The sequence below is a fragment of the Oratosquilla oratoria genome, chromosome 19 (genome assembly GCF_046742065.1).
Source record: "Oratosquilla oratoria isolate Oo_2021 chromosome 19, ASM4674206v1, whole genome shotgun sequence".
NCBI lineage: Eukaryota > Metazoa > Arthropoda > Malacostraca > Stomatopoda > Squillidae > Oratosquilla > Oratosquilla oratoria.
In genome coordinates, this window is record NC_134795.1 from 40,580,356 (window position 1) to 40,607,118 (window position 26,763).

General features: G+C 35.0%; 1 protein-coding gene across 9 annotated transcripts in view; it reads left to right on the top strand.

Moving 5' to 3' along the window:
* The window catches only part of LOC143035849 (shootin-1-like), an 841,540-nt gene that overhangs the window by 580,947 nt on the left and 233,830 nt on the right, over positions 1–26,763 (top strand). For all 9 annotated transcript variants that reach the window (XM_076202920.1, XM_076202921.1, XM_076202919.1 and 6 more), the window contains one exon: positions 19,275–19,408. In XM_076202920.1, coding sequence (XP_076059035.1) covers positions 19,275–19,408 — 134 coding nt within the window. The remainder of the gene's footprint in view (positions 1–19,274; positions 19,409–26,763) is intronic.

Here is a 26,763-nt window from a genome sequence, read left to right on the forward strand (position 1 = left end):
TTTATCTAAACTATTTTTAAATTCATGTATTGATTTTGCACACACCACTTTCTCATCTAACTTGTTCCAACTGTCTATTGCTCTGTGAGGAAAGCTGTTCTTTTTAAAATCTCTTCTATAGCTGTCTTTTTTTATTTTCTTTCCGTGTCCTCTTGTATTTCTGTCATCCCATTTTATCAGATTCTCTCTATCAGTAATTTCTATGCCTTTCATGATTCTGTAAATAGCTATCAAATCTCCTCTCTCTCTTCTTTGCTCTAGTGTCTGTAGTTTAAGTTTTTGTAGTCTCTCTTCATATGATAGTTTTGAGAGTGTTGGTGCCAGTTTTGTAATTGCTCTTTGTATTCTTTCAAGTTTTTTTATACATTTTTTTGTACTTGGTGACCATATCGTTGCTGCATATTCCAATCTTGGTCTTATCAGGGTGATTAGGATTTTCCTCACCATTTCTTCATCCAGGTATGTAAATGCCACTTTGATTGTTCTTATTAAATTATAAGTTTCTCCAAAAATCTTATTTATATGTTTCTCAGGTGACATATTATTCATAACAATGACTCCCAGGTCCTTCTCATTTTCTACTTTTTTTATTCCTTCTTCTCCCAAATTATATGATCCTGTTATTCTGTTTTTGCTTTTTCCAAATTCCATTATACTACACTTTTTTGTATTGAACTCCATCTCCCACTTCCTACTCCATTCTTGTACTTTATTTAGATCTCTCTGTAGTGATTCACAATCTTCTTCAGTTTTCACTCTTTTCAGTAATTTTGCATCATCTGCAAAGAAGCTCATATAGCTTTCAATTCCTTCATCCATATCATTAATATATATAGCAAACATTATTGGGGCCAGAACTGTTCCCTGCGGGACACCGCTTATTACTTCATTCCATTTTGAGTGCTGATCTCTTATCACTACTCTCATTTTTCTTTCTTGCAAAAAGTCTTCCATCCAATTTAGCAATTTACCTTGTATTCCTCCTTCATATTCTAATTTCTTAAGCAACTTCTTATGTGGTACTTTGTCAAAAGCTTTTTTTAGGTCTAGAAATGCACAATCAGCCCATCCATCTCTTTCTTGTATTATATCTATTAGCCTTGAATAGAAACATATTAAATTGGTGACGCATGATCGTCCTTGTCTGAATCCAAATTGCCTTGGATTTAGTACGTTGTTTTTTTCCAAGTATTTTACCCATCTACTTTTGATAATTCTTTCACATATTTTTGCTATTGTACTTGTTAGAGAGACTGGTGTATAGTTGGTAGGTTCTTCTTTATTTCCTCCTTTATATATAGGTACTATATTTGCTTTTTTCCAATCTTCTGGAACTTTTCCTTCTTTTAAGGAACTGCTTATTATGCTATGTATTTTGTCTGCCAGTTCATTCCTGCATTCTTTCAGAATCCAGTTTGCTATTTCATCTGGCCCATGCGATTTTCTGACATCAAAATTACCCAAGTGTGTCAATATTTCATTCTTTGTTACTTCTATTTCTTCCATAGGGGGGACTTTTTCCTTCCACTCAATCTCTTCAGGTTGTATATTTTCCCTTGTAAACACTGATTTAAAATGTTTGTTCATAATTTCTGCCATTTCCATTTCCTCAGTGTATTCAACTCCTCCTTGTCTTAATTTCTCTAAGTCTTGTTTGTTTTTCAGTTTATTGTTTACAAATCTGTAGAATAGTTTTGGTTGATCTTTACACTTTTCTATAACATCTTTTTCATATTTTCTTTTTTCCTCTCTGCACTTTTGTACATATTCATTTCTATAACCAGTATATATTTTCCATTTTTCAGGTCTTCTGTCTTTTTTCCATCTGTTCCAGGCTTTGTCTCTTTTGTCCTTTAACTCCCTACAACTTTTGTTGTACCAGCATTTTACATATTCTTTTTCTTGTTTTTGTCTTGGGACATACTTTTCCACTCCTTTTTTGTAAATTTTTGTCAAAATATTCCATTTCTCTTCCACTGTTGTTTCTTCTTTGTATATTTCTTCCCAGTTTTCTTGTTGGAAGAATTCTCTTATTTTATCAAAGTTTGTTTTTTCATACATCATTCTTCCTTTTCTATATTGTTCATTTCTTTTCATATATTTTTCTTCATTAAGTTCCAGTTCAATCAATATGTGGTCACTTTTACCTATTGGTGTTTTATATTCAATCTTGTCTACTATTCTAGGTTCAGATGTAATTATTAAGTCTAGCCTCGATGGTTCTTCTTCATTTCTATACCTAGTGTTCTCTTGTATCCATTGTGTCATTGAATGGTCAGTAATCATCTCAAGTAGAGCATTTCCCCATGAGTCATCACCACTCTTTACTGTCATTTCTTCCCAGCAGATTTCTTTGCAATTAAAGTCGCCCATCATAACTATTCTTCCTCCGTCTTCCATTATTTTAGTTAATGCTATCTTTGTGTCCTCTAACATACTTTTATATTCACTCTCCTCCCATGAGGCTGTTTTCGGAGGCACATAATTGATCACAAATTTTCTGCTCTTCTTATCTCGGTCTTCCACTTCTATCATAATCATCTCTACTGTATTCTTTCCATATATGACACCTTTCACGTTTATATCCTTCTTAGTCAGGAACATAACTCCACCCCCTTGTTTTTTCTCTCTGTTTCTAATCCAATAATTGTATGTATCATGTCCTACACTGTTGGGTGGTAGTGGGCCTTTTAATTTTGTTTCTACAATTCCCATTATGTCCGGTTCTTTTTCTTTCAAATAATCATTCAGTTCATTCAATCCTGTTATCAATCCATCTATATTTGTGTAAGACACTCTTAGTTTTCTGCCACTTCCATTGTATTCTCTGTTTCCCTTATGTTTTTCTTTAGTATGTCGAACTGCTTTATTTTCATGTTCACTACTCTCCAATAGAATCTCTCTTTCTCTGACTCCGTTCTTTCCTCGTTTTTTGCCTTAGCTTCAATTCTTTTCTGCTTTTCTGCCTCTCTTTCCTCCTTATTCATTTCTCTTTTTATCCATACCTTTTTATATTGATCATTTGTTGCTAGTTTCCCTGTCTTGGATAGAATTTTCTCTGCTGTTGTTTGTGACCTGAATTTAATCTTAATTGGTCTGGTCTTATCTGTACTATATTTTCCGAGTCTGAATTTTTCCTCAATTTCCTTTATAATTTCTGGTTCATCTTCCTGGACTAATTTTAATAAACTGCTTACTCTTTCATTTTCCTCCTTGATTCTTGCGGTTCTATCTGGGTTATGTTTCTCTTCCATTCCTAATATAATTATACATTTCTTTTTGTCAGCTAATTCTCTTACTATATTCTCCTTCTGTCTCATCACTTTAATAACTGAGTCTTCATTATGTTCTTTCAATTGCTGTTTGACTATGTCAGTGAATGAAACCTTATTCCCTTCTTGAGTTATTCTCCAATTTTTAGCTTCTGTAGCTATTTTCTCTCTGTTTTCATTACTATTCTTCTTCAATTTCTCATTCTCCTCCTTTACATTTCCTAACTGTCTGTTTAGGTCCTCTATTTCTTCAGTTAAGTTTCTGTTAGCCTTCTCTAGTTGTTCCAACCTTTCAATTCTTTGGAAAATGGAGTCTACGTTACCTAACTTACGCTCCAAGTCCTCGATCACCTTATCAACTCTCTCCTCTAGTCTTATCAGTCGGGGGGGGGGGGGTTATGTCCCCCCCACCCTCTTTAAATCCCTGGAACATATTCTCGTCACTTTCTTCTGTATTGCTCCTCTCTATACTTCTAATCTTTACATTTTTATTTGCCATTTCGTCATCACTGAGCTGGTCCGGTGGTCGTTTCATGTTGACCTTACGCCCGTCTGCCTGGGCCAAGTCCTCCACATCCTCATTTCCTTCCATTTCCCCAGCAATCCCTCCCCCTCTCCTCTTTCCTTACTTTCCCACTACCTCACGAGCAATTTCCCCCCCCCCTGCAAATACAAAAAGGCACTTCTCTTTGCGTTGGTATCCACAATCTGCACTTTTCTTCAGAGCGTTCTTCAAGCCGTCCGTTCGTTGAAAGTGTATTTACCTAGTTGTATTTACCTAGTTGTATTTTACGGGAAGGGGAGCTATGCTCGTGAGGTCCCGTCTTCATATCTCATTTTATCTAAACTATTTTTAAATTCATGTATTGTTTTTGCACACACCACTTTCTCATCTAACTTGTTCCAACTGTCTATTGCTCTGTGAGGAAAGCTGTTCTTTTTCAAATCTCTTCTATAGTTGTCTTTTTTTATTTTCTTTCCGTGTCCTCTTGTATTTCTGTCATCCCATTTTATCAGATTCTCTCTATCAGTAATTTCTATGCCTTTCATGATTCTGTAAATAGCTATCAAATCTCCTCTCTCTCTTCTTTGCTCTAGTGTCTGTAGTTTAAGTTTTTGTAGTCTCTCTTCATATGATAGTTTTGAGAGTGTTGGTGCCAGTTTTGTAATTGCTCTTTGTATTCTTTCAAGTTTTTTTATACATTTTTTTGTACTTGGTGACCATATCGTTGCTGCATATTCCAATCTTGGTCTTATCAGGGTGATTAGGATTTTCCTCACCATTTCTTCATCCAGGTATGTAAATGCCACTTTGATTGTTCTTATTAAATTATAAGTTTCTCCAAAAATCTTATTTATATGTTTCTCAGGTGACATATTATTCATAACAATGACTCCCAGGTCCCTCTCATTTTCTACTCTTTTTATTCCTTCTTCTCCCAAATTATATGATCCTGTTATTCTGTTTTTGCTTTTTCCAAATTCCATTATACTACACTTTTTTGTATTGAACTCCATCTCCCACTTCCTACTCCATTCTTGTACTTTATTTAGATCTCTCTGTAGTGATTCACAATCTTCTTCAGTTTTCACTCTTTTCAGTAATTTTGCATCATCTGCAAAGAAGCTCATATAGCTTTCAATTCCTTCATCCATATCATTAATATATATAGCAAACATTATTGGGGCCAGAACTGTTCCCTGCGGGACACCGCTTATTACTTCATTCCATTTTGAGTGCTGATCTCTTATCACTACTCTCATTTTTCTTTCTTGCAAAAAGTCTTCCATCCAATTTAGCAATTTACCTTGTATTCCTCCTTCATATTCTAATTTCTTAAGCAACTTCTTATGTGGTACTTTGTCAAAAGCTTTTTTTAGGTCTAGAAATGCACAATCAGCCCATCCATCTCTTTCTTGTATTATATCTATTAGCCTTGAATAGAAACATATTAAATTGGTGACGCATGATCGTCCTTGTCTGAATCCAAATTGCCTTGGATTTAGTACGTTGTTTTTTTCCAAGTATTTTACCCATCTACTTTTGATAATTCTTTCACATATTTTTGCTATTGTACTTGTTAGAGAGACTGGTGTATAGTTGGTAGGTTCTTCTTTATTTCCTCCTTTATATATAGGTACTATATTTGCTTTTTTCCAATCTTCTGGAACTTTTCCTTCTTTTAAGGAACTGCTTATTATGCTATGTATTTTGTCTGCCAGTTCATTCCTGCATTCTTTCAGAATCCAGTTTGCTATTTCATCTGGCCCATGCGATTTTCTGACATCAAAATTTCCCAAGTGTGTCAATATTTCATTCTTTGTTACTTCTATTTCTTCCATAGGGGGGACTTTTTCCTTCCACTCAATCTCTTCAGGTTGTATATTTTCCCTTGTAAACACTGATTTAAAATGTTTGTTCATAATTTCTGCCATTTCCATTTCCTCAGTGTATTCAACTCCTCCTTGTCTTAATTTCTCCAAGTCTTGTTTGTTTTTCAGTTTATTGTTTACAAATCTGTAGAATAGTTTTGGTTGATCTTTACACTTTTCTATAACATCTTTTTCATATTTTCTTTTTTCCTCTCTGCACTTTTGTACATATTCATTTCTATAACCAGTATATATTTTCCATTTTTCAGGTCTTCTGTCTTTTTTCCATCTGGTCCAGGCTTTGTCTCTTTTGTCTTTTAACTCCCTACAACTTTTGTTGTACCAGCATTTTACATATTCTTTTTCTTGTTTTTGTCTTGGGACATACTTTTCCACTCCTTCTTTGTAAATTTTTGTCAAAATATTCCATTTCTCTTCCACTGATGTTTCTTCTTTGTATATTTCTTCCCAGTTTTCTTGTTGGAAGAATTCTCTTATTTTATCAAAGTTTGTTTTTTCATACATCATTCTTCCTTTTCTATATTGTTCATTTCTTTTCATATATTTTTCTTCATTAAGTTCCAGTTCAATCAATATGTGGTCACTTTTACCTATTGGTGTTTTATATTCAATCTTGTCCACTATTCTAGGTTCAGATGTAATTATTAAGTCTAGCCTCGATGGTTCTTCTTCATTTCTATACCTAGTGTTCTCTTGTATCCATTGTGTCATTGAATGGTCAGTAATCATTTCAAGTAGAGCATTTCCCCATGAGTCATCACCACTCTTTACTGTCATTTCTTCCCAGCAGATTTCTTTGCAATTAAAGTCGCCCATCATAACTATTCTTCCTCCGTCTTCCATTATTTTAGTTAATGCTATCTTTGTGTCCTCTAACATACTTTTATGTTCACTCTCCTCCCATGAGGCTGTTTTCGGAGGCACATAATTGATCACAAATTTTCTGCTCTTCTTATCTCGGTCTTCCACTTCTATCATAATCATCTCTACTGTATTCTTTCCATATATGACACCTTTCACGTTTATATCCTTCTTAGTCAGGAACATAACTCCACCCCCTTGTTTTTTCTCTCTGTTTCTAATCCAATAATTGTATGTATCATGTCCTACACTGTTGGGTGGTAGTGGGCCTTTTAATTTTGTTTCTACAATTCCCATTATGTCCGGTTCTTTTTCTTTCAAATAATCATTCAGTTCATTCAATCCTGTTATCAATCCATCTATATTTGTGTAAGACACTCTTAGTTTTCTGCCACTTCCATTGTGTTCTCTGTTTCCCTTATGTTTTTCTTTAGTATGTCGAACTGCTTTATTTTCATGTTCACTACTCTCCAATAGAATCTCTCTTTCTCTGACTCCGTTCTTTCCTCGTTTTTTGCCTTAGCTTCAATTCTTTTCTGCTTTTCTGCCTCTCTTTCCTCCTTATTCATTTCTCTTTTTATCCATACCTTTTTATATTGATCATTTGTTGCTAGTTTCCCTGTCTTGGATAGAATTTTCTCTGCCGTTGTTTGTGACCTGAATTTAATCTTAATTGGTCTGGTCTTATCTGTACTATATTTTCCGAGTCTGAATTTTTCCTCAATTTCCTTTATAATTTCTGGTTCATCTTCCTGGACTAATTTTAATAAACTGCTTACCCTTTCATTTTCCTCCTTGATTCTTGCGGTTCTATCTGGGTTATGTTTCTCTTCCATTCCTAATATAATTATACATTTCTTTTTGTCAGCTAATTCTCTTACTATATTCTCCTTCTGTCTCATCACTTTAATAATTGAGTCTTCATTATGTTCTTTCAATTGCTGTTTGACTATGTCAGTGAATGAAACCTTATTCCCTTCTTGAGTTATTCTCCAATTTTTAGCTTCTGTAGCTATTTTCTCTCTGTTTTCATTACTATTCTTCTTCAATTTCTCATTCTCCTCCTTTACATTTCCTAACTGTCTGTTTAGGTCCTCTATTTCTTCAGTTAAGTTTCTGTTAGCCTTCTCTAGTTGTTCCAACCTTTCAATTCTTTGGAAAATGGAGTCTACGTTACCTAACTTACGCTCCAAGTCCTCGATCACCTTATCAACTCTCTCCTCTAGTCTTATCAGTCGGGGGGGGGGGTTGTGTCCCCCCCACCCTCTTTAAATCCCTGGAACATATTCTCGTCACTTTCTTCTGTATTGCTCCTCTCTATACTTCTAATCTTTACATTTTTATTTGCCATTTCGTCATCACTGAGCTGGTCCGGTGGTCGTTTCATGTTGACCTTACGCCCGTCTGCCTGGGCCAAGTCCTCCACATCCTCATTTCCTTCCATTTCCCCAGCAATCCCTCCCCCTCTCCTCTTTCCTTACTTTCCCACTACCTCACGAGCAATTTCCCCCCCCCCCTGCAAATACAAAAAGGCACTTCTCTTTGCGTTGGTATCCACAATCTGCACTTTTCTTCAGAGCGTTCTTCAAGCCGTCCGTTCGTTGAAAGTGTATTTACCTAGTTGTATTTACCTAGTTGTATTTTACGGGAAGGGGAGCTATGCTCGTGGGGTCCCGTCTTCATATCTCATTTTATCTAAACTATTTTTAAATTCATGTATTGTTTTTGCACACACCACTTTCTCATCTAACTTGTTCCAACTGTCTATTGCTCTGTGAGGAAAGCTGTTCTTTTTAAAATCTCTTCTATAGCTGTCTTTTTTTATTTTCTTTCCGTGTCCTCTTGTATTTCTGTCATCCCATTTTATCAGATTCTCTCTATCAGTAATTTCTATGCCTTTCATGATTCTGTAAATAGCTATCAAATCTCCTCTCTCTCTTCTTTGCTCTAGTGTCTGTAGTTTAAGTTTTTGTAGTCTCTCTTCATATGATAGTTTTGAGAGTGTTGGTGCCAGTTTTGTAATTGCTCTTTGTATTCTTTCAAGTTTTTTTATACATTTTTTTGTACTTGGTGACCATATCGTTGCTGCATATTCCAATCTTGGTCTTATCAGGGTGATTAGGATTTTCCTCACCATTTCTTCATCCAGGTATGTAAATGCCACTTTGATTGTTCTTATTAAATTATAAGTTTCTCCAAAAATCTTATTTATATGTTTCTCAGGTGACATATTATTCATAACAATGACTCCCAGGTCCTTCTCATTTTCTACTTTTTTTATTCCTTCTTTTCCCAAATTATATGATCCTGTTATTCTGTTTTTGCTTTTTCCAAATTCCATTATACTACACTTTTTTGTATTGAACTCCATCTCCCACTTCCTACTCCATTCTTGTACTTTATTTAGATCTCTCTGTAGTGATTCACAATCTTCTTCAGTTTTCACTCTTTTCAGTAATTTTGCATCATCTGCAAAGAAGCTCATATAGCTTTCAATTCCTTCATCCATATCATTAATATATATAGCAAACATTATTGGGGCCAGAACTGTTCCCTGCGGGACACCGCTTATTACTTCATTCCATTTTGAGTGCTGATCTCTTATCACTACTCTCATTTTTCTTTCTTGCAAAAAGTCTTCCATCCAATTTAGCAATTTACCTTGTATTCCTCCTTCATATTCTAATTTCTTAAGCAACTTCTTATGTGGTACTTTGTCAAAAGCTTTTTTTAGGTCTAGAAATGCACAATCAGCCCATCCATCTCTTTCTTGTATTATATCTATTAGCCTTGAATAGAAACATATTAAATTGGTGACGCATGATCGTCCTTGTCTGAATCCAAATTGCCTTGGATTTAGTACGTTGTTTTTTTCCAAGTATTTTACCCATCTACTTTTGATAATTCTTTCACATATTTTTGCTATTGTACTTGTTAGAGAGACTGGTGTATAGTTGGTAGGTTCTTCTTTATTTCCTCCTTTATATATAGGTACTATATTTGCTTTTTTCCAATCTTCTGGAACTTTTCCTTCTTTTAAGGAACTGCTTATTATGCTATGTATTTTGTCTGCCAGTTCATTCCTGCATTCTTTCAGAATCCAGTTTGCTATTTCATCTGGCCCATGCGATTTTCTGACATCAAAATTACCCAAGTGTGTCAATATTTCATTCTTTGTTACTTCTATTTCTTCCATAGGGGGGACTTTTTCCTTCCACTCAATCTCTTCAGGTTGTATATTTTCCCTTGTAAACACTGATTTAAAATGTTTGTTCATAATTTCTGCCATTTCCATTTCCTCAGTGTATTCAACTCCTCCTTGTCTTAATTTCTCCAAGTCTTGTTTGTTTTTCAGTTTATTGTTTACAAATCTGTAGAATAGTTTTGGTTGATCTTTACACTTTTCTATAACATCTTTTTCATATTTTCTTTTTTCCTCTCTGCACTTTTGTACATATTCATTTCTATAACCAGTATATATTTTCCATTTTTCAGGTCTTCTGTCTTTTTTCCATCCAGTCCAGGCTTTGTCTCTTTTGTCTTTTAACTCCCTACAACTTTTGTTGTACCAGCATTTTACATATTCTTTTTCTTGTTTTTGTCTTGGGACATACTTTTCCACTCCTTCTTTGTAAATTTTTGTCAAAATATTCCATTTCTCTTCCACTGATGTTTCTTCTTTGTATATTTCTTCCCAGTTTTCTTGTTGGAAGAATTCTCTTATTTTATCAAAGTTTGTTTTTTCATACATCATTCTTCCTTTTCTATATTGTTCATTTCTTTTCATATATTTTTCTTCATTAAGTTCCAGTTCAATCAATATGTGGTCACTTTTACCTATTGGTGTTTTATATTCAATCTTGTCCACTATTCTAGGTTCAGATGTAATTATTAAGTCTAGCCTCGATGGTTCTTCTTCATTTCTATACCTAGTGTTCTCTTGTATCCATTGTGTCATTGAATGGTCAGTAATCATTTCAAGTAGAGCATTTCCCCATGAGTCATCACCACTCTTTACTGTCATTTCTTCCCAGCAGATTTCTTTGCAATTAAAGTCGCCCATCATAACTATTCTTCCTCCGTCTTCCATTATTTTAGTTAATGCTATCTTTGTGTCCTCTAACATACTTTTATGTTCACTCTCCTCCCATGAGGCTGTTTTCGGAGGCACATAATTGATCACAAATTTTCTGCTCTTCTTATCTCGGTCTTCCACTTCTATCATAATCATCTCTACTGTATTCTTTCCATATATGACACCTTTCACGTTTATATCCTTCTTAGTCAGGAACATAACTCCACCCCCTTGTTTTTTCTCTCTGTTTCTAATCCAATAATTGTATGTATCATGTCCTACACTGTTGGGTGGTAGTGGGCCTTTTAATTTTGTTTCTACAATTCCCATTATGTCCGGTTCTTTTTCTTTCAAATAATCATTCAGTTCATTCAATCCTGTTATCAATCCATCTATATTTGTGTAAGACACTCTTAGTTTTCTGCCACTTCCATTGTGTTCTCTGTTTCCCTTATGTTTTTCTTTAGTATGTCGAACTGCTTTATTTTCATGTTCACTACTCTCCAATAGAATCTCTCTTTCTCTGACTCCGTTCTTTCCTCGTTTTTTGCCTTAGCTTCAATTCTTTTCTGCTTTTCTGCCTCTCTTTCCTCCTTATTCATTTCTCTTTTTATCCATACCTTTTTATATTGATCATTTGTTGCTAGTTTCCCTGTCTTGGATAGAATTTTCTCTGCCGTTGTTTGTGACCTGAATTTAATCTTAATTGGTCTGGTCTTATCTGTACTATATTTTCCGAGTCTGAATTTTTCCTCAATTTCCTTTATAATTTCTGGTTCATCTTCCTGGACTAATTTTAATAAACTGCTTACCCTTTCATTTTCCTCCTTGATTCTTGCGGTTCTATCTGGGTTATGTTTCTCTTCCATTCCTAATATAATTATACATTTCTTTTTGTCAGCTAATTCTCTTACTATATTCTCCTTCTGTCTCATCACTTTAATAATTGAGTCTTCATTATGTTCTTTCAATTGCTGTTTGACTATGTCAGTGAATGAAACCTTATTCCCTTCTTGAGTTATTCTCCAATTTTTAGCTTCTGTAGCTATTTTCTCTCTGTTTTCATTACTATTCTTCTTCAATTTCTCATTCTCCTCCTTTACATTTCCTAACTGTCTGTTTAGGTCCTCTATTTCTTCAGTTAAGTTTCTGTTAGCCTTCTCTAGTTGTTCCAACCTTTCAATTCTTTGGAAAATGGAGTCTACGTTACCTAACTTACGCTCCAAGTCCTCGATCACCTTATCAACTCTCTCCTCTAGTCTTATCAGTCGGGGGGGGGGGGGGGGGGGGGGGGTTATGTCCCCCCCACCCTCTTTAAATCCCTGGAACATATTCTCGTCACTTTCTTCTGTATTGCTCCTCTCTATACTTCTAATCTTTACATTTTTATTTGCCATTTCGTCATCACTGAGCTGGTCCGGTGGTCGTTTCATGTTGACCTTACGCCCGTCTGCCTGGGCCAAGTCCTCCACATCCTCATTTCCTTCCATTTCCCCAGCAATCCCTCCCCCTCTCCTCTTTCCTTACTTTCCCACTACCTCACGAGCAATTTCCCCCCCCCCTGCAAATACAAAAAGGCACTTCTCTTTGCGTTGGTATCCACAATCTGCACTTTTCTTCAGAGCGTTCTTCAAGCCGTCCGTTCGTTGAAAGTGTATTTACCTAGTTGTATTTACCTAGTTGTATTTTACGGGAAGGGGAGCTATGCTCGTGGGGTCCCGTCTTCATATCTCATTTTATCTAAACTATTTTTAAATTCATGTATTGTTTTTGCACACACCACTTTCTCATCTAACTTGTTCCAACTGTCTATTGCTCTGTGAGGAAAGCTGTTCTTTTTAAAATCTCTTCTATAGCTGTCTTTTTTTATTTTCTTTCCGTGTCCTCTTGTATTTCTGTCATCCCATTTTATCAGATTCTCTCTATCAGTAATTTCTATGCCTTTCATGATTCTGTAAATAGCTATCAAATCTCCTCTCTCTCTTCTTTGCTCTAGTGTCTGTAGTTTAAGTTTTTGTAGTCTCTCTTCATATGATAGTTTTGAGAGTGTTGGTGCCAGTTTTGTAATTGCTCTTTGTATTCTTTCAAGTTTTTTTATACATTTTTTTGTACTTGGTGACCATATCGTTGCTGCATATTCCAATCTTGGTCTTATCAGGGTGATTAGGATTTTCCTCACCATTTCTTCATCCAGGTATGTAAATGCCACTTTGATTGTTCTTATTAAATTATAAGTTTCTCCAAAAATCTTATTTATATGTTTCTCAGGTGACATATTATTCATAACAATGACTCCCAGGTCCTTCTCATTTTCTACTTTTTTTATTCCTTCTTTTCCCAAATTATATGATCCTGTTATTCTGTTTTTGCTTTTTCCAAATTCCATTATACTACACTTTTTTGTATTGAACTCCATCTCCCACTTCCTACTCCATTCTTGTACTTTATTTAGATCTCTCTGTAGTGATTCACAATCTTCTTCAGTTTTCACTCTTTTCAGTAATTTTGCATCATCTGCAAAGAAGCTCATATAGCTTTCAATTCCTTCATCCATATCATTAATATATATAGCAAACATTATTGGGGCCAGAACTGTTCCCTGCGGGACACCGCTTATTACTTCATTCCATTTTGAGTGCTGATCTCTTATCACTACTCTCATTTTTCTTTCTTGCAAAAAGTCTTCCATCCAATTTAGCAATTTACCTTGTATTCCTCCTTCATATTCTAATTTCTTAAGCAACTTCTTATGTGGTACTTTGTCAAAAGCTTTTTTTAGGTCTAGAAATGCACAATCAGCCCATCCATCTCTTTCTTGTATTATATCTATTAGCCTTGAATAGAAACATATTAAATTGGTGACGCATGATCGTCCTTGTCTGAATCCAAATTGCCTTGGATTTAGTACGTTGTTTTTTTCCAAGTATTTTACCCATCTACTTTTGATAATTCTTTCACATATTTTTGCTATTGTACTTGTTAGAGAGACTGGTGTATAGTTGGTAGGTTCTTCTTTATTTCCTCCTTTATATATAGGTACTATATTTGCTTTTTTCCAATCTTCTGGAACTTTTCCTTCTTTTAAGGAACTGCTTATTATGCTATGTATTTTGTCTGCCAGTTCATTCCTGCATTCTTTCAGAATCCAGTTTGCTATTTCATCTGGCCCATGCGATTTTCTGACATCAAAATTACCCAAGTGTGTCAATATTTCATTCTTTGTTACTTCTATTTCTTCCATAGGGGGGACTTTTTCCTTCCACTCAATCTCTTCAGGTTGTATATTTTCCCTTGTAAACACTGATTTAAAATGTTTGTTCATAATTTCTGCCATTTCCATTTCCTCAGTGTATTCAACTCCTCCTTGTCTTAATTTCTCCAAGTCTTGTTTGTTTTTCAGTTTATTGTTTACAAATCTGTAGAATAGTTTTGGTTGATCTTTACACTTTTCTATAACATCTTTTTCATATTTTCTTTTTTCCTCTCTGCACTTTTGTACATATTCATTTCTATAACCAGTATATATTTTCCATTTTTCAGGTCTTCTGTCTTTTTTCCATCCAGTCCAGGCTTTGTCTCTTTTGTCTTTTAACTCCCTACAACTTTTGTTGTACCAGCATTTTACATATTCTTTTTCTTGTTTTTGTCTTGGGACATACTTTTCCACTCCTTCTTTGTAAATTTTTGTCAAAATATTCCATTTCTCTTCCACTGATGTTTCTTCTTTGTATATTTCTTCCCAGTTTTCTTGTTGGAAGAATTCTCTTATTTTATCAAAGTTTGTTTTTTCATACATCATTCTTCCTTTTCTATATTGTTCATTTCTTTTCATATATTTTTCTTCATTAAGTTCCAGTTCAATCAATATGTGGTCACTTTTACCTATTGGTGTTTTATATTCAATCTTGTCCACTATTCTAGGTTCAGATGTAATTATTAAGTCTAGCCTCGATGGTTCTTCTTCATTTCTATACCTAGTGTTCTCTTGTATCCATTGTGTCATTGAATGGTCAGTAATCATTTCAAGTAGAGCATTTCCCCATGAGTCATCACCACTCTTTACTGTCATTTCTTCCCAGCAGATTTCTTTGCAATTAAAGTCGCCCATCATAACTATTCTTCCTCCGTCTTCCATTATTTTAGTTAATGCTATCTTTGTGTCCTCTAACATACTTTTATGTTCACTCTCCTCCCATGAGGCTGTTTTCGGAGGCACATAATTGATCACAAATTTTCTGCTCTTCTTATCTCGGTCTTCCACTTCTATCATAATCATCTCTACTGTATTCTTTCCATATATGACACCTTTCACGTTTATATCCTTCTTAGTCAGGAACATAACTCCACCCCCTTGTTTTTTCTCTCTGTTTCTAATCCAATAATTGTATGTATCATGTCCTACACTGTTGGGTGGTAGTGGGCCTTTTAATTTTGTTTCTACAATTCCCATTATGTCCGGTTCTTTTTCTTTCAAATAATCATTCAGTTCATTCAATCCTGTTATCAATCCATCTATATTTGTGTAAGACACTCTTAGTTTTCTGCCACTTCCATTGTGTTCTCTGTTTCCCTTATGTTTTTCTTTAGTATGTCGAACTGCTTTATTTTCATGTTCACTACTCTCCAATAGAATCTCTCTTTCTCTGACTCCCGTTCTTTCCTCGTTTTTTGCCTTAGCTTCAATTCTTTTCTGCTTTTCTGCCTCTCTTTCCTCCTTATTCATTTCTCTTTTTATCCATACCTTTTTATATTGATCATTTGTTGCTAGTTTCCCTGTCTTGGATAGAATTTTCTCTGCCGTTGTTTGTGACCTGAATTTAATCTTAATTGGTCTGGTCTTATCTGTACTATATTTTCCGAGTCTGAATTTTTCCTCAATTTCCTTTATAATTTCTGGTTCATCTTCCTGGACTAATTTTAATAAACTGCTTACCCTTTCATTTTCCTCCTTGATTCTTGCGGTTCTATCTGGGTTATGTTTCTCTTCCATTCCTAATATAATTATACATTTCTTTTTGTCAGCTAATTCTCTTACTATATTCTCCTTCTGTCTCATCACTTTAATAATTGAGTCTTCATTATGTTCTTTCAATTGCTGTTTGACTATGTCAGTGAATGAAACCTTATTCCCTTCTTGAGTTATTCTCCAATTTTTAGCTTCTGTAGCTATTTTCTCTCTGTTTTCATTACTATTCTTCTTCAATTTCTCATTCTCCTCCTTTACATTTCCTAACTGTCTGTTTAGGTCCTCTATTTCTTCAGTTAAGTTTCTGTTAGCCTTCTCTAGTTGTTCCAACCTTTCAATTCTTTGGAAAATGGAGTCTACGTTACCTAACTTACGCTCCAAGTCCTCGATCACCTTATCAACTCTCTCCTCTAGTCTTATCAGTCGGGGGGGGGGGGGGTTTTGTCCCCCCCACCCTCTTTAAATCCCTGGAACATATTCTCGTCACTTTCTTCTGTATTGCTCCTCTCTATACTTCTAATCTTTACATTTTTATTTGCCATTTCGTCATCACTGAGCTGGTCCGGTGGTCGTTTCATGTTGACCTTACGCCCGTCTGCCTGGGCCAAGTCCTCCACATCCTCATTTCCTTCCATTTCCCCAGCAATCCCTCCCCCTCTCCTCTTTCCTTACTTTCCCACTACCTCACGAGCAATTTCCCCCCCCCCTGCAAATACAAAAAGGCACTTCTCTTTGCGTTGGTATCCACAATCTGCACTTTTCTTCAGAGCGTTCGTCAAGCCGTCCGTTCGTTGAAAGTGTGTGTGTGTGTGTGTGTGTGTGTGTGTGTGTGTGTCGTGTAACAATGATATGAGCTGTCTGTGAATTTTGCGGAATATTAGTCATAGCTTCGTGTTTGGTTCGATGTACATAATTCTAGCGATTAATAGGACTGGGCAGTTGGTTTTTGGATAGTGAGCGTTATTGTTGTGTTGTTGCAGAAAACGTAGTTCATTGTTATAGAAGTGTTTTTTGTGGTGATTACTCTCACGTACTGATTTTGAATTTTCCCATCAACTTACTGTTTCATTATTTTGTTTTCCTATTATACCGTCTATTTCTACTTGAATATATTTCTGCTACAATTATACTTTATACATATACTGAATTATATATTATTGTATATATATATATATATATATATATACCTCCATAGTACTAAATTATAGATTTTTTCTTGACTCCACCACCACAATCTGGTACCATCTGGTAACATTGGACTATGAGACACGCATGTGGCCAGTTGATGGAAAATGCTCAACTTAGCTTACCGTTCCCGCTAAATTGAGCTATTTCCGTAGACGCGCGTCTGGCCAGCTAGTGGAAAGTGGTCAACTTAGCAGACCATTTCCGCTAAGTTGAGCATTTTCGTTATTGCTATTCGCAGTTCGCTAATTTGATCTTCCGCTAAATTGAGATTCGTTAAATCGGGCTTCTACTGTATATATATACATTATATATATATATATACATATATATATATATATATATACATACATATATATATATATAGATATGTATATATATATATATACATATATATATATATATATATACATATATATATATATATATATATATATATATTATATATATATATATATATACATATATATATATATATATATATATATATATATATATAATTTATCAACATCTGAAGAACCAATATTGATGGCTTAGAATTAAAGTGCATTGTGGTTGATAAAAATGTATCTCTAGTCACTGGGACCCATTCTGTGTTGTATATGTATATATATATATATATATACATATATATATATATATATATATATATATATGTATATATATATATATATATATATATATAAAAATATATAAACAATATAGATGCATCAGCTCCTGGGATAACTCAAAATATGATACACCCCGAACTAAAACATAAACAGATCCAAACTTAGGTATGAAAGTAGGAGAAAAAAATAATAGAGGACCCCAAGATCAAAACTCCTCTCCTGTATGATACATATACCAAGTTTTTTTTATTTTTTTTTATTTTACAAGGGAGGTAGCCAAAGTCAAAGGCATAAATCCACTCCCACCCATTTCATTCCCACATGTATGATACAATTTGGCAAATACACCACAGACAACATTCTAACATTTAATCGGAGTAAGGTTTATGGGAGTGCCTGAACATTGTTGTATGATACAATGGGACCCCATATGAAGCTCAATGCAAAATATGTTATTGTTTTTATTGGTGATGAATGTAAGGCCTGTTTTTTAGTAACATGTGTAGTATGAGTAGGTAATGTACTGATAAATTTTTATTTTATTTAGAATTGACAATGATTATCATAAGTAAAGACAATCTTATCCCACCACTGTTTTGATCAGTGTAATGGTGGCTTATTTAAATAGTGTGATTTATTTATTTTGAACCTTTATTCTTCTTACTTTCTATGTTATTACAAAATTAGAATCTACTCAACAAATCTTATACCCTCATTACAATGAATTCATTGATATAACAAATTCCAATAATACATTAATGCAACTTATGTGGTAGCAGTGGCCAAGAACCAAGACATATGAATTTTCTTAATTTAATTAATATTCTGTGGTAGCAGTGGACTGTGAAATAAGGCATAGAGAATAAATTCCCATTAACATAAAATACAAAGAATAGGTTGCTTATACTAATGTCCCCCAGCCATAATACAAAAAATATATATACATATATCTATATAATACATGGGACTCCTCTTCTGTATCTTAATCCACAGGTAACCAGTGGGTATCCAGAAGTCACAACTGTGCTAACCCTATACCTAACCACTCTGTAATTTTGGGCTGGGAATGTTTGGCACCCTGTATCGAAATCTACCAATTGGAGTGCTGTTGTTAGAATCATATAATGCTTTTATCCCTAAACACTTCAACAACAAAATTACTGAGGACTACCATGTAGCAAACTAACTACAATATTACGTTATCAACATATATCATTGTAAGGGAGGAGGAGAAAAGAAAGAATTAACATGTTGACTGGAGTGCTCTTGTCAGAATAACACCGGCTTCCATGGGCAATGCCACTCTCCTTCCAATCATTATCCTATTCCTCACCATTGATAATGGCTCCATATTTCTGGTGTTATGGGACTACCCTCACTCTCCCATTTTTTCCTCGCAATGCAGAATTTTTGTTAATAAACCAATTAAAAGTTTGGTCTTCACAACCTCTGATGAGTTGGTACCCTGACATAGATACACTTCCCTCCTCACCAAAACATGGAGGGTATTGTAGTGGTGGAAAAGGTGGTCTTGTTGCTAAGGAGAAGAAAGCCACATAGGCAAATAAGGAGAAAGGATGGGAGGGGGTATACCTCATGGCCTACATCTAATTGGAACTACAACCAAACTGATTCCAGATATATTAAATGAACCTAACAAATATACATAACCTAATACAGAAATCTTGGCTTTACAATGAAGAGACAATTGCTCATTGCAAATCACATTAAAATTTGTGGATTACATTTCCTGTTAGATCATATTAATCTTTACAAAATTGTATTACCATGAATTATCCCAATTTTAAGTTTAAATTTTTATTCCTTTTCCAGTCTTTTTTTATGATGATTCTCTGTGTACCTAAACACAAAAAAGAATTGGACTACAATTCTTCCTTCTTTCATTTTAGAACTGGAAAGTGAGGTTGCACGCTTGCATCAGGAAGCTTCAAAGGCACATGAGGAGGAGTTTGAAGCACAAGAGGAGTTGATTGAGGCTAGAAGAATTGCACAAGAGTCCAGTGAGAAGATAGAGGCTTTGGAGGTATATATTGTGAAGACAATTGGAGTCTTCTATAACAGAACAGTTGTGCAGTTAAAGTTGTCAGTTTGCATTAATATGTCTAATCAGTCAGTCTATTACTTTGGTCCTTCCTTTCAGGAAATCCACTTCTCCCAGGAAAATAGCTATGGCTGTTCATCCCATAAATCATTCAGTGCAGATATTTTATGTCCCTGTCTGGAGTGAGTGAATGAAGGACAGTGTTATATTAGATAATCTTTATAGTATCTTCTATCAAAACAAACACCATGTGAGGATAGAGCCCATATTAATGTGATGTTTCGCTTGTTACTGCTTTCTCAAGTACATAGTTGTAATACATATGACTAAGAGTAAATAAGAGGAACAGGGGGATGGGGGAGGGAGGGAGAAAGGGAGTGGAGAGTGGGTCACTGAATACTATGAAAGGTGGACCAAACCAAATGTCTGGGAACAGGAAATGTTAAGGATAATATGTAACAATTGGCTGGGTGAAGGACATTAGCTTATGACCGAGGAACAAAAGGAAGAAGAAAATAAGAAGGGTGAGCAATTGTCTACTGAGGATGGACAATGACCTTGAGAGGACAAAGGGAATTTTGGAGGGCAACTAGGGATAGCTTAAAATTTTGTTGGCAATGGGTATTAAAGGAATGAGGTAAGGCGAGATATTGAACATGCCCTTAATTTGTTCAATTGTGTTGGTTCTTTGTATGATGGCTGCTTCCCAACATTTTCTATGGATCTTGTTGGGCTCACATACCAGAAGTTCTGCATTCTCCCAATCCATCAAGTGGTTGCTACTATTTCTGTGTACAACACACTCATTGGTGGTGACATCATGGCAGACATCATATCACTGCTCTCAGATACAGGTTTTTAGATTGCATGATGTTTCCCCAGTGTAGGATTTTTCACATCCTAAGCACAGAATCCGATAAACACCAGCTTTATTGTCTGCCATTTTGCCAATGTTTATTCTTGTCCTCATGATGTCGTCAATTATCCTATTGGTCAGGCACACTACTTCCAAATTGGTGGTTATACAAGTCAGGTTAGTGGTGATATTGCTGGTTGGTAACAGATGTTTGGCTGTCCCTCCCTACTGCCTACAGCCTTCCAGAATCCTAATGGCCTGTTTTCTGCATTTATTTAAAAAGAAATCTGGAAATATTAATTTAAAAAAAGCCTCCCTTATATACCAGTACTCTTCTTCTAAATATTCTTCACTGCATATTCTGAGTGCCCTAAGAAAGAAGCCTATCACTACTCCTTTCTTGACCCTGATGTCATGGTGGGATTAGAAATAAATTAAATAATTTTTGTTAGTGGGTTTTCTGTGTACTTGAAACTTCAGCTGGTTCCTATTTTTTGAGATGTGCATGTCTAAGAAAGGAAGGGAATAATTAATTTCTTCTAGGAAAAACAAATTGTGGGCTCTACCTTGTTCATTGCAGTTTGAAAGCAATGAAGATTGAATTACCTGGGTGTGATGAGTAGGATACCATCCATGTAGCCAAGCTAGGTTGAATGCTTGGGAATGATGTTAGAAAATGTTTGGAAACAGCCATCACACAAAGAACCAACACAATTGAACAAAATAGGGGTATGTTCAATATCTTACCCTACCTCTTTTCTTTAATACCCATTCCCAACAAAAATTTAAGCTATCCCTAGTTGCCTCCAAAATCCTCTTTTTCCTCTCAAGGCTGTTGTTCACCCTAAGTAGACAATTGCTCACCCTTCTTATTTTCTTCTTCCTTTTTTTCCTTGGTTGTGAGCTAATGTCCTTCACCCTGCTGTTTGTTCCATTTTATCCTTAACCCTTCCTGCTCCCAAATATTTGGTCCACCTTCTCCTTAACCTTTCCTGGTATTCAGTGACCCCCTCCCCCTCCCTACCTCCCTCCTCCCCTGTTCCCCATTCCTCTTATTTAATCTCAATCATGTGTATTATGGTTGTACTTGAAAGAATTGTCACAAGCAAAACATCGTACTAATAAAGGCTTCATCCTCACATGGTGTTTATTTCAATAGACTTGTTGGAAAATGTCACTTTCATGCAGTATCTTGTATGTACCGTAGTTGTTTTATTTTGTTAGGTTAATTTTGTGTTGGTATCATTTTATGGGATGGTAACCTGAATATAGGCACAGCAGTGCTACTCTTGTCTACCTTGGGAATTTTTCTCTGCTAGGTTGCTTCCTGGGGGAATTTGGTGAAGTAGAGAATTCGGCAGCCTGTTAAGGAGTATTTATTTACTGATGTGTGTGTATATGGGCATATTGTTGGATACTGGAGGTAGGTTGAATTAAGGGACTGTATGGCGCGAAAACACGAACAATTCTGGAAAATTAACGAATTTTAGGTAAACATTTCAAAAGATTCTCTATGATGGTGGTAACACTTTGGCCAAATATTACAGCTCAATTCCGTTTCTTTTCTTATATATAAAATAAAATAGATAAATTTTTGGCAACCTCTGGCAACTCCATTGCATGAAAAAACATTCTGTATATTGAAATAAAGTCAAAATTTTGATACCCAGTTCTATTTTGTTTACTATAAATATATATGGAGATATCTGGCAACTTGCCCAACACTAATCGTCAGTCACCACAAGGATCTCAGTATCTCTTCAAAGCTAAAGGAGAAAGGATGTCGCCCTGTCGTGTATCTGTTAGCCTACCAGTCATGCATGCGATCGTATTATCTTTTTTTCTACCAACAGGTATTCAAAAGATTCTCTATGATGGCTGTACCACTTCGACCAAATATTACAGCTCAATTCCGCTTCTGTTCTTATATATAAAATGAAATAGATAAATTATTGGCGACATCTGGCAACCCCATTCCATGAAAAAACATTCTGTATATTGAAATAAAGTCAAATTTTCGATAGCCAGTTCAGTTTTGTTTAAAATTTTAAACGGAAACGTAAAAAAATAGACAATGTCACGAGTGAGTACGCGGCCGGAGGATTTTAAATGCCGGTGCGCTCCTTTAAACTTTAAATGCCTCTCCTGAAAAGTTTATGTTTTTTATATTTAAATAGCCATATCTCTGTTTCTTTTTGTCTGATTTCATTCATTCTTTCGAATTTGTAAAGAGAAAGAAAAATTCTTTAATTTGATTTAAAAAAAAACAAAGGAAACTGTAACTTATTTTTTTTGTTTAATTTATCATAGCAGATTTTCACTGAAGTTTCTACTATTCAAAATAAAAAAAATCATAAAAAAAAATAAAAGAGAGTAGGAAAAAATCTAACTTAATGAAGTTGTTCCCAAGACTCTAATCTTTCATTTCCTACATAGTAGGCTGATTATCTATGCCTATGGATACTTCAATGATTACAGATACTATCATAAAAAAAAAAAAAAATTAACTACACGTAATATATACATGTTACTAAAACAATTTAGTATGCAATAATACTCTTTCCGATAGAGTAAGTATACATAAGTTCACCAAAGAAATTGAACAACTTTTATGACACGTTCACCTATAAGCACTTCCCACAGTCCCTTAAGAAACGATTAGACAACTTTATGGATGGGGTGACAGGTGGTGATGGATACGGAGCTGCCTTGTGTAGGCCTTATGGTCTCTTGCAGTCTCCTTCATTCTTATGGTCTTATGTTATTGTACATGTTTAAGTAGTAAATTACCAGGGTTGTTTTTATGTTCTATATGGTGGCCTGTGCAGTGGTAGGTGCAATAACAATTGATAAATTGATAATGATACTTAATGGCGATAACCAATAAATGATAACTGGCAATAAATTTATTGCCCAATAAGGTGATAAATTTATTGCCCAATAAGGTGTTAAATTTATTGCCCAATAAGGTGATAACCAATAAATGATAACTGGCAATAAATTTATTGCCCAATAAGGTGATAAATTTATTGCCCAATAAGGTGATAACCAATAAATCAATAAATTCAAAATTCCAATACTAGCGATAACAATATTTATATTTTGAATAAAAAATTGATAAATCCAAATCTTTATTTTATCTTTTTCTTAGAAAACTTGGAAAAATCTTAGAAAAGTAGTATTTTAAGTACATACGTACATACATAAACAGGAAGACTTTTTGCAAGAAAGAAAAATGAGAGTAGTGATAAGAGACAAACACTCAAATTGGGATGAAGTAATAAGTGGCATTCCACAAGGAACAGTTTTGGCCCCAATAATGTTTGCTATACCGTATTTTCCGGCGTATAGTATGCGACTTTTTTCCGTTGGGAGGGCCTAAAAATGGGGGGTGCGCGTTATCCGGTAGTGCGCATTATCTACGGCCTACGATAAAAATTCTACGGCTGTGTGTATAATTTTTTTCACAACGTGACGATGTTGGCCGTCACAAAGTCGGGATGGCACACTTCTCCGTGACGTTCCGTGAGAACAAGAAGAACAGCCATGGTGACATGAAAGAATATGCCAGCATGGGCTATATAAATATTTGGTATAGGTAGGTATCTATCGAATCTTATTTTTCATGTTTAAATAGGCCTAAACACCATGAAACATGATCAATATTCATGATATTTGCCCATGTTCACAGCATCCTAGTTTGAATTTTTATGTTGGCTTTGTTGCTTCACTTTAGATATGGTACAAATTCCGTTGCGGCCGTTCATAAACTTGTGTCAAACACCTGACTACAACACCCTCTTTCGGGAGTTATATTAACTAAACGTCACCTCGATGAGAGACTGTCCTACTTCACCACTGTCATTGCAGGTTCAAAGCTAAAACGAAACAGTCTGTAGTTTTTTTTCAGTATTAAATAAAAAATGGTAAAGACGAATATTTCCTCAAGATATGAAATGAGCATTTTCTGTAAAAATCCCAAAAATTTTCTGTATATTTTACTTTCAATAAACTTTTTTTAGATCATATTTCCTACAAACTATTTAAGCTACAAAGTAACAAGGGACCATCACACAACATGAGTCGTATACTGGTACATGTAGTTTCGACTTTTTTTTAGTTGTGTCCTGATTGATGCCTAAACTGACACTTGATTTAGTGACAAATCAACAGATTTCCCAGCGGTGGCTCTAGCCAATGAAAAATACTTCTCCATGTAACCTCGTTCACATGATACTAAGTAATTAATCGCCGTTATTTCATTGGTTTATTTTTACTAATATTAATTATCGTAGTCTATGCAAATATTTGGGATCCGTAAAACAGCACTGGTACCAACATTATGAACGTTGGCCGTTTTAGCTCACTCGGAATATGCTAGATCAGGGCCGAGATTGACAGTTCTATTGCCAATATAGCCTACACTAAACACCCTCTTGCAAGAGTTTGTTAAACTAAACGTCACTTCAGTAAAGACACTTATGAACCGAAACATAGTTTGTTGCTGCATGGCGATAAAAACTTGTACACGGTGATAAAAACTTGTACACGGTGATAAAAACTTGTAAGATGAATTATTCCCTCAGGATAGTAAATTACAATTTTTCTGTAAAAATCCGAAATTTTTCATGTACATTTTGTATTCAATAAACTTTTCATGGCTCAAATTTCCCACAAAACAATGGACCAACGCAAGCAGGAGTCGCATACATGCAGTTCACGAGCTTTAGCCACCAGTGACTTTTCCTGGCATGCGCGTTATACGTCGGTGCGCGCTATCTGTGTACTGAGATAACGAAGTGCATGGGTGCGCATTATAACCCAATGCGCATTTTAAGCCGGAAAATACGGTATATATCAATGATATGGATGAAGAAATTGAAAGTTATATGAGCTTCTTTGCAGATGATGCAAAACTATTAAAAAAAGTGAACACGAAAGAAGATTGTGAATCACTACAGAGTGATCTAAATAAAGTCTGGGAATGGAGTAGGAAATGGGAGATGGAGTTCAATACTAAAATGTGTAGTATAATGGAATTTGGAAAAAGCAAAAACAGAATAACAGGAGCATATAAATTGGGAGAAGAAAGAATAAAAAAAAAGTTGAAAATGAGAAGGACTTAGGAGTCATTGTTATGAATAATATGTCACCTGAGAAACAAATAAATAAGATTTTTTGTGAAACTTATAATTTGATAAGAACAATCAAAGTGGCATTTACATACCTGGATGAAGAAATGGTGAAGAAAATTGTAATCACTCTGATAAGACCAAGATTGGAAGATGCAGCAATGATGTGGTCACCAAGTACAAAAAAATGTATAAAAAAAACTTGAAAGAATACAAAGAGCAATTACAAAATTGGCACCAACACTCTCAAAACTATCATATGAAGAGAGACTAGCAAAACTTGAACTACAGACACTAGAGCAAAGAAGAGAGAGAGGAGATTTGATAGCTATTTACAGAATCATGAAAGGCATAGAAATTATTGATAGAGAGGACCTAATAAAATGGGATGATAGAAATACAAGAGGACACGGAAAGAAAATCAAGAAAGACAGCTATAGAAGAGATGTGAAAAAGAACAGCTTTCCTCACAGAGTAATAGACAGTTGGAACAAGTTAGATGAGAAAGTAGTGTGTGCAAAAACAATACATGAATTTAAAAATAGTTTAGATAAAATGAAATATGAAGACGGGACACCACGAGCACAGGTCCCCTTCCTGTAAAATACAACTAGGTAAATACATGATGTAAAAAGTGGCATCCCCCAAGGCTCTGTTTCTGGCTCCTTTAATGTTTGCCATATACATAAATGATATGGATGAAGGAGTAAATTGTTACCTGAACTTTTTTGCTGATGATACCAAATTACTCAAGAGAGTGAAAACAGAAGACTGCAGATTGCTGCAAGATGCCCTGGATAAAGTATGGGAATGGAGCTGGATACACGAGATGAACTTCAACATCAAGAAATGTAGCATAATGGAATTTGGAAGAGGTAAAAATAGAGTTTCGGAAAAATGTACAATTGGAAAGAAGGAAGTCAAAAAAGTAAACTCAGAGAGGGACCTAAGAGTAATCATCTCTAGTGACTTGACACCTGACAAACATGTAAATGAATTATTTGGAGAGACTTTCAACTTCTTAAGATCAATGAAAGTGGCCTTCGATTACATGGATGAGGAGATGGTTAAGAAAATAATTGTTACACTGATAGGACTGAAATTAGAATATGCTGTATCAATGTGGGCACCTACAAAAAAAACAACATAAGAACATTAGAAAGAATCCAAAGATCAGCGACAAAAATGGCTCTCACTATCAAATCTGACATATGAACAAAGATTGGAGAAATTAGAGCAGAGAAGGGAAAGAGGCAATTTGTTGACCATTTTCAGAATTATGAAAGGGATGGAAGTTCTCGCTAGAGATGACCTATTAAAATGGGACGAAAGAGAAACAAGAGGACATA